Raw genomic sequence first — 14,938 nt, forward strand, 5'->3', positions numbered from 1 at the left:
ATCCTACGTACCCTTTACCCAGATTCCCCCAATGTAAAGCTGTTTTACAACCAGGATATTGACACTGATATGACTAAGAGAGAGAATCACAAGGATCTCCCATGTGGCCCTGTTATATGAGGCACAGCCACTTCCCTCCTACCCTACCTCCTAAACCAGGCAATCACTAACCTGTTCTTCACTACTGAAACTGTCAGTTTAAGAATGTTACATAGGTGGAATTACATGGAATGTAACTTTTCCATGTGTTAGGAGATTTTCCCATTATCTTTCTGTTAATGATTTCAACTTTGATACTACTGTAGTTAGAGAAAAGACTGTGTGATTTCAATGCTTTTAAACTTGCTGAAATTTGTTTTATGGCCCAATATATGGTCTATCTTGGTATTATTTCCATGGGCACTTAAAAAGGATATGTATTATGATATCATTGGGTAGGGTATTTTATAAGTGTCAATTAGATCCTGTTGGTTGATGGTGGTGTTGAATCCTTCTTTATACTTGCTGGTTTTCTTTCTGCTTCTTCTCTCAGTTGTTGAGTCAATTTTTGTACATAGTATGAGGTAAAAGTCCAAAGCCATTCTTTTGAATGCAGTTATCCAGTTATTCCAGCACCATTTGCTGAAAAGACTTTCTCCATGGGATGGTCTTGGAACCCACATTGAAAATCAGTTATGGGGTTTACTTCTAGAATCTCAAATCTATTTTATTGATCAATATGTCTATCCTTAGTGCAAGTAACACACTGTTCGATCAGAGGTATTTTGTACTAAGTTTTGAAACCAGGGAGTGTGTGAGTTCTCCTAATTTATTCTTTTTCAAACGTCCCTTGCTTTTTACTAACACTGTTCTAGGTTTTTATTGTTTGCTTTTTTTAAAAAGGAAATCTATAATGTTTCTTAATACTTTCCAAAGCAATTTGACATACATAATCTCAAATGAACTTCATATTTTATCTGTTGGGTAAAAAAGTATACTACCTTTGACAAATAAGTAAACAGGCCAAGAGAGCTCAAGTAACTCAGTTTATGAAATAGCAGGTTAGATCAGCCATAAAAATATATATTGAATGCTAAAGGTTTATGTATTGGATTATACTGTGCAGGGACTGCGATTGAAAAAGAAAACCTAGTAAGATGAAGGAGCCTGCCTTCTAGGAGCTTACAGTCTTCTGCAGTGGTCTTCGACAATTTTGCTCATGCACTCTAAAAGAATATTGAGAAACTGTATATTAAATTGACAACTATAAAGAAAATCCTCATCTTAAGTTTAAGCTGTTGCAAAAGATATAATTTCCAGTACACTGTATATTTATGTACTTTAAATATATCTTCATCAAAATCTTAGAGCATAGATTTGGCTGATATATATAAAATGTTTGTTATTAACTTAATGACAAATCAGCCACATCAAATCACTTTCTGTTATATGTCTGACTCTTCATTTTTCAATTTAAATAAACTTATTAATACAAATCACTATGACACATAGCTCACTTCTGAGTTATAATTCTAAGATAGACAGCTTTGGTTCAGGAACTTTGGTATGAGTTGGTTGCCAGCATGGCACAGAGTGCAGCACCTTTCAATATCTCATTCTTTGCTGTCAGAGACACTCTTTCTCTCAGGAACATGCCCTCTTGAATGAACTGTCTCTTTTTTCGGTGCCAAACCTTCTAGAGCCATGTAGGATGCAGGTGAGTGAGTGGTATGCCTTTCTTTTACAAAGATGAAGAACAGAAAAGAAGAGGCAAGAGACTGCAGAAGGGTTCTCAGGTATTAATTTTAGTAAAGCTGAGGATCTGGGAACTTATCTCCTCAAAACTGTCCATGCTGATGTGCTTTCCGCCCTCCCAACCCCCAGGAATCCCTGGGATAGCCTTAAGCATATTCTTATTGTTGTTTGAAGACCACTAGTCTAGTGGCCACAGCTGTGAGGAAAATCCAGATCTTCTAAGCCTATGTGTTTAGTACTCTGACAATATATCCTGTGATAAAATAGTTAAAAACTCATTAAGTCCCAAATGCTGCTGCTTTTGTAGATGAGAGACAAGGCAAAAACAAATAACAAACCCACTGTCAGGTTGTTGAGTTTCCTAAAATAACACTTCTAAAACAGGTCAGAAAGAAAAAGAGAAACCATTGCTTCCAAATAGAAATAAAATGATATTTGCTATAATTTAAAACAATACCTCCCAACCAAGACCAGCTACAAAATCTTCATATGCTTGACTTCCTCCTGTATTGGTGAGAATGGAATGTTTGTCTTCTTGTCCTTCAGCAACATAAAATACTGCAATCTTGTGTGTCTCTCGGCTATAAAACAAAAGATTTCACAATTCATTTAATCCTTAATTTATCCACTCATTCATCCAATAATTAAGTTCTTAATATGTGGTAATAAAAAAGATGAAAATGAATTAATTCTTAGTCTACAGAGGGAGATAACTACAAGTAAAAAATTATAAAAGTATAAAATTGCCTTTGGAACAGAAGAAATGCATGATTACTTCTGACTGAGAAACAGAAACTTAAAGGAGAAGGTAATATTAAGTTGGGTGAAGGTAAGTAAGATATACCAGATGAAGAAGTGACAGTATCAGGAAAGACACATAGGTATAAATGGACAAAGCATCTGAAAAGCTGCCTGTTGTGCAATGTGGTTGAACCTCAGAGTTAAAGGGATTGTGTTTTAGAAATAAAACTAAGTAGGAGTATAGAGATGAGTGAGAAATAATCCATTTCTTCAAATTATTTGTAAGAAATGTATACACAAATATTATAAACCTGCATGGAGTAACTGACAAGTTCTTAGACTTCTTAGTTCTCCCTAAAATTAAAAATGTTCACAAAAGCAAATTTCTTGTATGAAATCTGGCTTTCCAGGCTAACTAGGGCACAGTACATTTGGCCTAGGTTGATTTAATAAAGCACGGGCCCATAAGTTTTATGACAAGAACTCATGTTTTCACTGTCATATTACTTTCCCTACTATACTATGTAGGAATTAAGAAACAAACTACATGCAGCAACAAGAAGCAAATAAGAATTTAAGTTATTTTAAAAGTTTAGTCAGACAACCAGATTCTCCTACACATCTTGAGGAAGTTGTCTATCATGATTGTGGGCTTCAATATCAGCAACTTAAAATCAGGAGCAAAGATGTTTTAGCTGCTTTTCACTACTGGCAATATTTCCCTTTAGGTTGTGAACACTTAGGCAGACTTTTGGTGTATTCAACGTATCATTAGGATGATCTCATGTAAGCAGAAAAATGTAATTTAGTGCGTGTGTGGTGGTGGTGGGGACTTCCAGAATTATCAAGTATCTGGGTGAACTCTCTCCCAAGCAAAATAACAATGTAACTGGTGAAAATGATTTTTAAAAAATTACCTAAAGTCTCTGGATATTGTTCAAAGGGCATACAGTAAATGGGAGAAACAGTCATTAAAGAAAATCTACAAAATCTGGTAAGAACAGAGCCTGACATTTGAGGCACCATCTACTCCCTTACCTCATCCCTTCACCTCCACATTACAGAAGCTTTACTCTGAGATTCTACCCAGGCCAAAACAGGGGTTCCCTCTCCCTTCCAGTTCCCAGTCTGAGAATATGGTTTCACCTTGGGAGAAGCAGGCTGTGTTTCTCATCCTTCCTACTCCCATCTCCCCAATGGTTGCAGAAGCTCTCTTCCAAGCAGGTGTGGCTGACAGAACCAGGTCTCTCTTATCTCATCCAGCTCTCTCTCTTACAGAGCTCTAGGTGCAAAATATTGGTGTGTCCCAATCTTCCCCACTGTAGTTTACCAGTAGGATGGAGGTTTCACACCAGGAGGGCAAGCTAAAAGACAGGAATTGTCAATCCCTTCCCAAGTGCACACTAGTATAGTTAGAGCGTTAATCCAGGAAAAGTTTTGGTCCTGACCCCAGCTCAGGTATAGTGGCAGCAGGGTTCTGCCCTGGGTGAAAAGCAGGTCATAAATGTAAAGAATTCAGTAGCAGCTCTGCCTGAGGGGAACAAAACTCCAAGAACTCCAGGCTTAAGGAGTCAAAAACAAAGGAGATCTTGGTGGAAAGCAATTAAGAGAAGTCAGCAGCTACAAGACCAGCGAAACAGCAGAGCAGTCAGGTTTCAGTGGAGAGAACCAGGAGCGACAACCAAGATGAGCCCTCCTGGGAACACAATCAATTCAAGGGCTCAGAAAGCCTGTGCACACGCACTATGTTGCAACCACACAGGGGCAATTAGAGTAAGATGTAGGACAGACACGAAAGCATTCTCCAAGTCACACAGTCCTATCAACACAAGGTGAAGGCTCACTGGTGGTGAACAATACTTTACTTGAGCTCAGGGTCAATCCTAGGAAGCCAAGACTTAAAAACAGCACCCAGTCATGCCTGGTAGTCTGGAAGTCAGTGCATGCCTAAGGCTGTACCTTCTCTGGAGCAATCAGAGTGAACCTCCAACCTACTAGTCTCTGGATGCACATGGGGCCAAAGACAAACACTATGAATGGGACAGCAGCCTGCACGCCACACACACACCCACAGTTAATAATGGGCATTTCCACATGGCTGCTGGGCAGGACCAGTGGGAAAGGGCTCAATATTGGAAGAAAAGCCGTAGTATTTAGCGGGGGAATTTGCCACCTAGAGCCTGTCCAGTCCATGCATGGGTGGGCCACAGTGGTCTTATAGACATGAAGGCTTTGCACCTCTTTCAAGGGAAAAAAGAGAGTCCATATGCCATTCTGGAGTATAGAAGTTTTTTAGAGTAGTGAAAATACTTTGTATGACATTATAACACCACCAATGTACTTTTGATTCAAAGACATATAAATAAAGTTGAAAGTAAATGGGAAAAGGTGCCATACAAATTAGCTATGCTAATATCAGACCTTAAAATTAAAATGTTATAAAAGATATATTTCCTAATGTTAAAAGGTCCCTCTAATAGGAAGATATGAAAATTAAAAACATATATGTACCCAACAACAGAGATTCAAAATACATGAAGCAAAAAGAGACAGAATTGAAGGCAGAAATAGACATTTCTATAATCATAGCTGGAGACTTCAATACCTCACTTTCAATAATAGACAGAACTAAGAGAACATCAACAAGGAAATAGAAGACTTAAACAACAGTATAAACCAACTACACCTAACAGATACCTACAGAACACTCCACCCAATAGTAGTAGAAAACACATTCTGCTCTAGCATACATGGAACATTTTTCAGGATAAACCATATGGTAAGCCACAGAACAAGCCTCAGTAAATTTGGAAATAACTGAAATCATGCAAAGTATATTTTTTAACCATATGTAATAAAATTTGAAATCAATAAAAAAAATTACAGATATGTGGATATAAAACATTGTACTGCTAAATAACCAATGGGTTAAAGACTATATCTCAAGGGAAACTAGAAAAAAATGTTGAATGAAAGTGAAGATACAAATACAACAAAACTGATGGCATGCAGGTAAAGCAGTAATCATTGGTAAGTTAATGGATGTAAATGCCTTGTATGAAAAAAAAGGGAAAAAAATCTCACATCAAAAACTAAAACTTCTACCTAACAGAAAAAGAAGAGCAACTAAACTGAAAGCAAGCAGGAGGAAAACAGAGACAAGTGAAAATAAATGAAATAGAAAAGAAAAACAACACAAAATAAAAATTTTGAGGTATTAATCAAAACTGACAAACTATAGCTAGACTGAGCAAGAAAAAAAGACTCAAATTACTAAAATCAGGAATGAAAAAAGAAACATCACTACGTACCTTACAGAAACAAAAAGGATTATAAGGGAATACTATCAACAACTGGACACCAACAAATTTGATACATTAAACAAATTCCTAAAAAGATGCAAATTATTAGAACCAACTCAAGGGTAAAAAGGATATCACAATAGATCAATAATAACTAAAGAGATCAAATCAGTAATTTGATTGAAAAGGAAGAAGTAAATTACTTCCACTTGCAGATGACATGATCTTGTCTATAGAATATCCTTAGAAATCTACTAAAAAGCTATTAGAACTAATAAATGAGTTCAGAAAGGATTCAGGATACATTATCAACATACAGAAATCAATTGTATTATTATAAACTAACAATGAACAATATGAAAACAAAATTAAGAAAGCAATTCCTTTTATAATAGCATCAAAAATAATAAAAATACTTAGCTATATATTTAACAAAAGTATAAAACTTATACTGTGAAATCTACAAAACATTGTTGGTAAAAATTCAAGATCTAAAAAAAAAAGTCTACATTCATGGACTAAAAGACTTAAGATAATAACAGTCCCTAAATTGATCTATAAATTTAATGCAATCCCTATTAAAATCCCAATTTTAAAACCTGCTACAAAACTACAGCAATCAATGCACTGTGGTACTACCGTAAGATGACACATCTAGATCTATATAGAACAGAATCTTGGGTCCTGAAATAAACCTTTATATTTGTCATCAATTGCTTTTTGCACTGGTACCAAGATAATTCAATGGGGAAAAATAATCTTTTCAACATACAGTGCTGGAGCAACTGGATATCTACAATGCAAAAGAATGAAGTTGGATTCTTTGTACCATGTACAAAATTTAAATCAAAATGCACCACAGATCTAAATATAAGGCCTAAAACTATAAAAGTCTTATTACAAAGTTTACTAAACTGTAAAATGTCCATGTAAAAAACTACACAAATGTTCATGTTCACAGCAGCAGTATTCTTAACAGCCAAAAAATGAAACTAATTCAGATGTCCGTCAACTGATGAATTGATAAACAAAATGCAGAATATTCACACAATGGAACATTACTCAGGAATAAAGAGAAATGAAGTGCTGACACATGCTATAATATAGATAAACTTTGAAAACATTATGCTAAGAGGCCTGCCACAAAAGACCACATATTGTTTGATTCCTTTTATATGAAATATGCAGAATTGGCAAACCTATAGAGACAGAAAGTAGACGAGTGTAGTCTAGAGCTGGGGAGTAGAGCATGATGTCTAGAGGTAATGGAGAGTGACGGGTAATGGAGAGTGACTGGTAATGAGTATGAGATTTCTTTTTGAAGGACTAAGATCTTTTAAAATTAAAATTGTTGAGATAGTTGTCTGTGAATATTCTAAAAACACGTACACTTCAAATGAATGAATTTTATGGTATGTGAATTACATCTCAATAAAGCTGTTAAGAATTTAACTTGGAAGCATGATCTACCATATGTAAATTCTGATCTTGACAGAAAAGGGACTTCTCAGTGTTCCCAATTTCCGAGATAAAAGGCTATCAATTAGAACTCAAAAATCATAATCTATGAAATTGAGAAGAGTTGCATAGGAACAGAGTATGTTCAGCTAATATATAAATCTAAAAGAGAAATACATGTGCCAAATAGGAAAAAGTAGAAAATAACTCTTTAAAATACAAAAGTAAAAGAGAAACCACCTTTATAATTATCTGTCCTCCTAATAATTTGTAAAAGCAGAGTTTAGCTGCCCTTTTATGTCAAATTTTAATTTGTCACCATTCTTTCTTACTATTCCACTGCTTCTGCTAAAATGTCTGGTATATTGATTGCCATTCGATTAATATGTACAATAGTGAATGAGGCAAAAAAAATTAGAAAAAAGCTAAAATTAGTGAATTTGCAACCACAAGTATAGATATAAGAATATTTACAGTACTGGCAAAGTACTATAAGCTTACTGAAAAATTCCAGGTGAAATGTGCTAAGTTATAAGCACTTCCGATTCGTTGTTTACACATTGCAATAGAAGTAAGAATACAAAATCGTTTTGAGATTTGAAATTTAAAAACCTGGTGATTCACCCAGGAGGAAAGGAATCAGTAAATCTACTCAAAGAAAATGGATCTATAAATATCTATCTGGAGAGATATGACTATAAAGAAAGAAACTTTTCATTTTTTTTCCTCCCTAGTCCTCCAGACAAGTAATCAAGTTTGAGTAATCAGGTTTGTTTCCAGGTTCTTAGCATAAGAAGAAGCTCAAAAGTTGCCTTACTGTCACACAATTAGAATAAATTTTTATTTGAACCCACTGTATTGGAAAAAGAAAGGAAGCTTGTTTTCATTTTGCTTTAATTCTTTTTAAAAAGCAAAATACACAACATTGTAAACTGAATATAACCCAATAAAATAAAATTAAAAAAAAAGCCAAATAAATATCATGTGTTCATTTGGTATACAGTGTCAAAAAAAGTCTATGCTGTCTCAAGATGTCCTCCATACATTCAAGGTATATTTGAGAATGGAAGTAGTTTAGCAGCCCCAAGAAGTAGAAAAGCATAAGATAATGTTAAGAAACCATGAATAGCCAAGAATGGCTGCTGTGGCCTTAGTTCTAGAGTAAAGAGTCTGGTTAGGCACTGGGAAGTGACTAAGAAATAAAATTAAATTTTTACTTTAGATAAATTATTCTGGTGGTGAGGATTGCCTAGATGGTGAAGAATCAGAAGATGAAACCCTATAGACTACTTAGATAGTTGTTATAACTGTCTTAAAAAATAGTAAGGAAAAAATAAAAAAGTAGTAAGGACATCAATCACAAGGTTGAGAGTAGGAAAAGCAAAGGAGAGATAAGAAGAAAGAACTGACGTAATGATTATGAAACTCTCAGGGCAACGGAAAGGAAATGATCAAGTTTGAGTGACCCTGAAATGGTACTTATTTTCTTGCTTTTTTTGTATATATATTTTTATTGAAGTACAGTCAGTTTATAATGTTGTGTCAATTTCTGGTGTACAGCACTGTATTTCTAAATATAATTGGAAAATCAGGAGGAGGATCTGACTTGGGAAAGAAACAATGACCTGGAAATGGTAGTAAGGAGGCACATAAAAATTTGTAATAAGCAGATGTAAAATCATGACTGAGAATTGGGAGATAGGAGTGTATGGACAGAAAAGAATAGGGTTGAGAAGATATGGGAGATATCCCAATGAGAGGGATAACTACATTAGGGGAGGAAAAGGTAGAAAATGAGCCAGTGAAGACAAACTTGGAATAACTAGAAAATTAAGAATGAGGTAATTTTAGCATGATTTTAGAAATCAAGAGAGAAAAGAATATTTTAAAGAGAGAATAGACAACGGTATTAGATAGTTAGTGGATATAATACTCAAGGGGGTTTTACAGCAGAAACTATTCTGCATTATACTGTGATGGTGTACACATTTGTCAAAACTCATGCAATGTACAACACCAAGAGTGAAATCTAATATAAACTATGGACTTCAGTTAATAATAAATCAACACTGGCTTATCAGGTTTAACAAATGTATCTCACTGATTCAATATACAAATAATAGGAGTACCTATGTGTAGAGGGAAAGAGAATATGCAGGAACATTCTGTAATTTGCAACCAATTATATTGTAAATCTAAAACCTGCTATAATTTTCAAAGTGCCTATTACATTAATTAAAATTAATTAATTAGATAAAGAGGTCAGAGAGGATGGAGAAAACTTTAAGACTTGATGGTCAGGATACTAACCTTCTAAAGGATGGTGTCAGTAGAGCAGCAGAGGTCTGAGAACACACGGTGAGCAAGAAAGCAAAAGAGGTACAATTCGGGCCCTCGGTGACTTGACCATCCAGTACCAAAGATAAATTATTATGGGGAAGAGTCAGGATATGAGAACTAAGAAACTACTTAGAGAGTTTTATTTTATAATTGTCTCGGAAAGAGTAAGAATCTAAGAAATAATAATAATATAGTGTGATAAATACTATAACAGGGAAGTGTAACAGGGGTCTGTGAGAGCACGTGGAAAGATACCCAAACAGGCTGGAAGGAACTGGAGAGGAAGGTTAAAGGATTATGGGTAGATTAGGGAGAGGCTTTTCAGAAAAAAATAATGTTTAAGCTGAGAATAAAATGATGGACAGGAGCTATACTCAGAAAAAAATTAGAGCATAAGACTATTTCACTGTTAAATAATAAATAAAACCAAGACAAATAGCATTTAATTCTAGAAGAAAAAGAACAATATAAAGCTTACATACAAGAAATAACAGAAATTAATGAGTTAAAAAACATAATAGAATATAATAAATGAAAAATAGTTTCTTCAAAAAGAGTAAGTAAATTATTTGTTATCAAGAAAAAAGAAGTCCCACTGTAATGGTGGTGCACAATTCACTTATGAATCTAGTTTAAAAGTTAAAAATGTTTAAAAAGTAACCATTATTACAAAAACTTGTTACTGGATACATAATATAAAAAAGATGTAAACTGTAACAGCAATAACCTAAAATGTGAGGACGGAAAAAATAAGAATATAAACCTTCTGTATACTATCAATGTTAAGCTGTAATCAGCTTAAAATAGAATATTATAAATATAAATATTTTGTGTATGCCTCACAGTAACCACAGAGTAGATTTAGTAGTAGATACAGAAAGATTATAATAAAGGATACAAAGTATACCACTACAAAGAATCATTAAAATACAAACTAAGACAGCAAGAGAAGAAGGAGCAAAGGATCTGTAAAACAGTCAGAAAACAGTTAACAAACTAGCATTAATAAGTCTTTACTTATCAATAACTACTTTAAATGTAAATGAATTAAATTATTCACTCAAAAAAACACAGAATATCTAAATGCATTAAAAAAAAACCCAAAGGAGATCCAAATAATATGCTGCCTACAAGAGACTCACTTTAATTTAAGAACACAAAGACAATGAGAATGAAGGAATGGAAAAAGATATTTCAAGCAAACAATAAATTAAAAAAAAAAGGGTAGCTTTATTTTTATCAGACAAAACAAACTTTGAGTTTAAAATGGTCAAAAGGGACAAAGATGGTCATTATATAATGATAAAGAGGTCAATCCATCAAGAAGATATAACAATTGTAAATATTTATGCATCTAACATCAAAACACCTAAATATATAAAGCAAATACAAACAGAAAAGGGAAATAAACAGCAATACAGTAAGAGTAGGGGATTTTAATATCCCACTCTTAATAATGGATAGATCATCCAGACAGAGAATCAAAAAGGAAACAGTGGATTCGAACAACACTATAGACAACATGTACCAAACATAAATACAGAACATTCTGTCCAACAGCATCAGAATACACGTTCTGTTCAAGTACACATGGAACATTTCTATAATAGATACTGTATTAGAATGCAAAACAAATCCGAACAAACTCAAGAAGCTAGAAATTATATCAAGTATCTTTTCTAACTAGGCCAATGGAATTACACTAAATATCAACAATAGGAGAAAAACTAGAAAATTCATAAATATATAAAAATTAAATAACACACTCCTGAACAAACAATGTATCAAAGAAAAGAAGTCAAAAGGGAAATTTAAAAAATATCTTGAGACAAAGATGGAAATACAACATACCAAAATGTGTGGAATATAGCAAGCTCTAAGAGGGAAGTTTTTAATGATAAACACATACGTGAAGAAAAAGAAAGATCTCAAATAAACAACTTAACTTTACAATTAAAAGAACAACAAAAAAACAAAACCCAAAGTTAGCATAAAAAAGGTAATACTAAAGATTAGAGCATAAATAAATAAAATAGAGGAAAGGGAAAAAAATATGAAGAAAACCAAGAGTTACTTCTATGGAAAGATAAACCAATCGCTAAACCTTTAGCTAGACTAACCAAGAAAAATAAAGATGCACATAAAAATTACTATAAATGAGAAAAGGAGAGATTATAACTGATACCATAGAAATACAAAGGCTCAAAAGCAATAACTACACAGTATGAACAACTATACATCAACAAATTGGACAACCTAGAAGAAATGGTTACTTTCCTAGAAACATACAATCCACCAAGACTTATTAATGAAGAAATAGAAAATCTGAACAGATCACTAACAAGTAAGCAGACTGAATGAGTAATCAAAACCTTTCAACAAAGAAAAGCCCAGGACTGGATGGTTTCACTGGTGAATTCTACCAAATACTTAAAGAATTAACGCCACTTCTTCTCAGACTCTTCCAAAAAACTGAAGAGGAAGGAATACTTCCAAACTCATTTTACTAGGCATTAGCTTAATATCAAAGTCAGATAAGAATACTATAAGAAAACTACAGGCCATTATCCCTGATGAATATAGATGCAAAAATTCTCAACAAAATACTAGCAAGCAGAATTCACCAGCACATTAAAGGATCATACAATATTACAAAGTGAGGTTCATCCCTTGGATGCAAGGACAGTTCAACATATGCTAAGAAACATCTAAGAAAAGAAGAATGTGTGTGGGTGGTATGAGGAAGAAGATTGAGTCTATCAGATACTAAATTATAAAGCTGTACTAAATTAAACAGTAATATCTGTATGATATTAATAGATGAATCAAAAGAAATTAACAGATAGTTTTGAAACAGACAGCTTAATATTTGATAAAAGACAGTATCAAATCAATGGGAAAGGTATGGATTATTTAACAAATTACAGAAAGACTATTCCCCAACATTCAAGGTGGTTCCATTTCTTCTTCCGTAAATCAAAATGTATTTCAGAAGGAATAAAGAATTAAATATAAAATAATTACCACTCCAACCAAATACTTAAAAATCTAGATGGAAATGTAACAATTGATTTCAAGACATCTCTAAGCATAACAGACAACTGAAGAAATAAAAGAAGATTGAGAGATTTTATTACTACATAAAAATGAAAAACCTGTATGTTGAACAACCTGAAGTTGTTGAATACTGAAAGCCAAACAACTAACTAGGAAAACTCCCACAATAAGTACAAAAGTTAATCCTTAACACACACACATATGTAAAATAGCTCTTACAATTAAGAAAAATTCCTGCAGTGCTGAGAAGTTGTCAGGTAGCCACAGCCCTGACTGCAGTGAGGGAGACCGGGTCCTGCAGACCCCTCAGCTTTCCATGACTTGGCGCAGAGGACTGGAGAAAGAAGACTGAGGACGAGGCCAAGATGGCAGAGTAGTATGACACTCATAGCTCACCCTCTCCCACAGATACACCAAGACTCACATCCATGGACCCACTGAGCCAACCAGAGCACCTGTGGAAATCCGACAGAACACTGTCCTCTTCAAAAGACAAAGACACCAAAAATCTGTTTTATTCCTACATAGGCATTAGATAGATAAATAAATAAACACCTTTAAGGACCACAATAGGTAACTGATACTCCATAAGCCACAGTGCCAGAGAGATATGAGCAAGATGAAGAAGCAGAGAAACCATTCCCAATTAAAAGAACAAGAGAAATCCCCTGAAAGAATGATCAATGAAATAGACATCGATAGCCTACTAGATTAAGATTTCAAAAATGGAGTGATCAAAGTATTGAAGGAACTAAAAGAGATAGTGTTTAGAGATATAAAACATGTCAAAAATGAAATAGAAGCTATAAAGAAGAACCAAGCAGAATTGGTAAACTCTGGCTGAGATGAGAACAGATCTAAAGGCTGTGCAAAGCAGACTAGATAATGCAGAGGAATGAATTAGTGACCTAGAAAACAGGACAACAGAAAACACCCAATCAGAATAACTGCAAGATAAACAAATAAAAACAAATGAAAGCAACATAAGGGACCTAGGGGATAATATAAAGCATGCCAATCTTTGCATAATAGGGGTCCCAGAAGGGGAAGAAAGATCAAAGGGGATTGAAAAGGTTTTTGAAGAAATCATGACTGAAAACTTCCCAAACTTAAAGAAGGAATCAGATATCCAAGTACAGAAAGTTCAAAGGGTCCCAAACAGGAAGAACCCAAACAGACCCACACCAAGATATATCATAATCAAGATGGTCAGAGTCAAGGATAAAGAAATTATCCTAAAGGCAGCAAGAGAAAAGCAAAGAGTGAGTTACAAGGGAACCCCCATAAGGCTCTCAGCTGATTTCTCTACACAAACACTACAGGCCAGAAGGGAGTGGCAAGATATATTCAAAATCCTGAATGAAAAAAAGATGCAGCCTAGGATACTTTATCCAGCAAGACTATCCTTTAAGATAGAAGGAGAGATAAAGAATTTCACAGACAAGCAAAAACTAAAAGAGTTTAGCAACACTAAACTCATGCTAAAAGAAATACTGAAAGGTCTACCTAAATAGAAAAGAAGCAGGATGCTACAGAAATGAGAAACTCATAACTGGAAAGGTGATAACTGATGAATTACAAATAAAATAAACACAAAATTGTAAAAGAAGACATCGAAATCATTAAGAGTGGGAGAGGGAAGCAAGAAAATATAGAGTATTTTTTTTCTTTCTTTTTTAAATCTTTTGTTTTTCGTAGGATGGGTTCGAGATATAGTAATGGGCTAATAGACTTACAGAAGAGGGTAGCCACAAGCCAAAAACTTACAAGGGAGTCACAAAAACTAAATAAAATCCATGATAATACAAAGGAAAATTACCAAACCACAAAAGGAAGAAGAAAGGAACAAAGAGGATATACCAAATCAACTGCAAAGATAAGTTCAAAATGGCAATAAACACACATCTATCATTAATTACTGTAAATGTTAATAGACTAAATGCTCCAGTCAAAAGACATATAGAGTGGCAGACTGGATAATAAAGCAAGAACCTTCAATATGCTGCATACAAGAGACCCACTTTAGGGAGAAGGACACATATAGATTGAGAGTGAAAGGATGGAAAAGGATATTCCATGCAAATGGAAAAGCCAAAAAAGCAGGTGTTGCAGTATTGATTTCAGACAAAACAGACTTTAAAACAAAGGCCATATAGGAGGATAAAGAAGGACATTTTATAATGATTAAAGGAGTGATACAAGATGAGGATATTACACTCGTTAATATATATGCACCCAATATAGGAGCACCTAAATACATAGAACAATTACTAACAGAGATAAAGGGGGATATTGATGGGAATACA

At 34.1% G+C, this 14,938-nt stretch overlaps 1 protein-coding gene across 9 annotated transcripts in view; it reads right to left on the reverse strand.

Annotated features, from left to right (window-relative positions):
- RALGAPA1 (Ral GTPase activating protein catalytic subunit alpha 1) overlaps positions 1 to 14,938 on the reverse strand; it is a 204,683-nt gene that overhangs the window by 47,834 nt on the left and 141,911 nt on the right. For all 9 annotated transcript variants that reach the window (XM_031453588.2, XM_031453590.2, XM_064485901.1 and 6 more), the window contains one exon: positions 2,192 to 2,315. In XM_031453588.2, coding sequence (XP_031309448.2) covers positions 2,192 to 2,315 — 124 coding nt within the window. The remainder of the gene's footprint in view (positions 1 to 2,191; positions 2,316 to 14,938) is intronic.

Source organism: Camelus dromedarius, chromosome 5 (genome assembly GCF_036321535.1).
Source record: "Camelus dromedarius isolate mCamDro1 chromosome 5, mCamDro1.pat, whole genome shotgun sequence".
NCBI lineage: Eukaryota > Metazoa > Chordata > Mammalia > Artiodactyla > Camelidae > Camelus > Camelus dromedarius.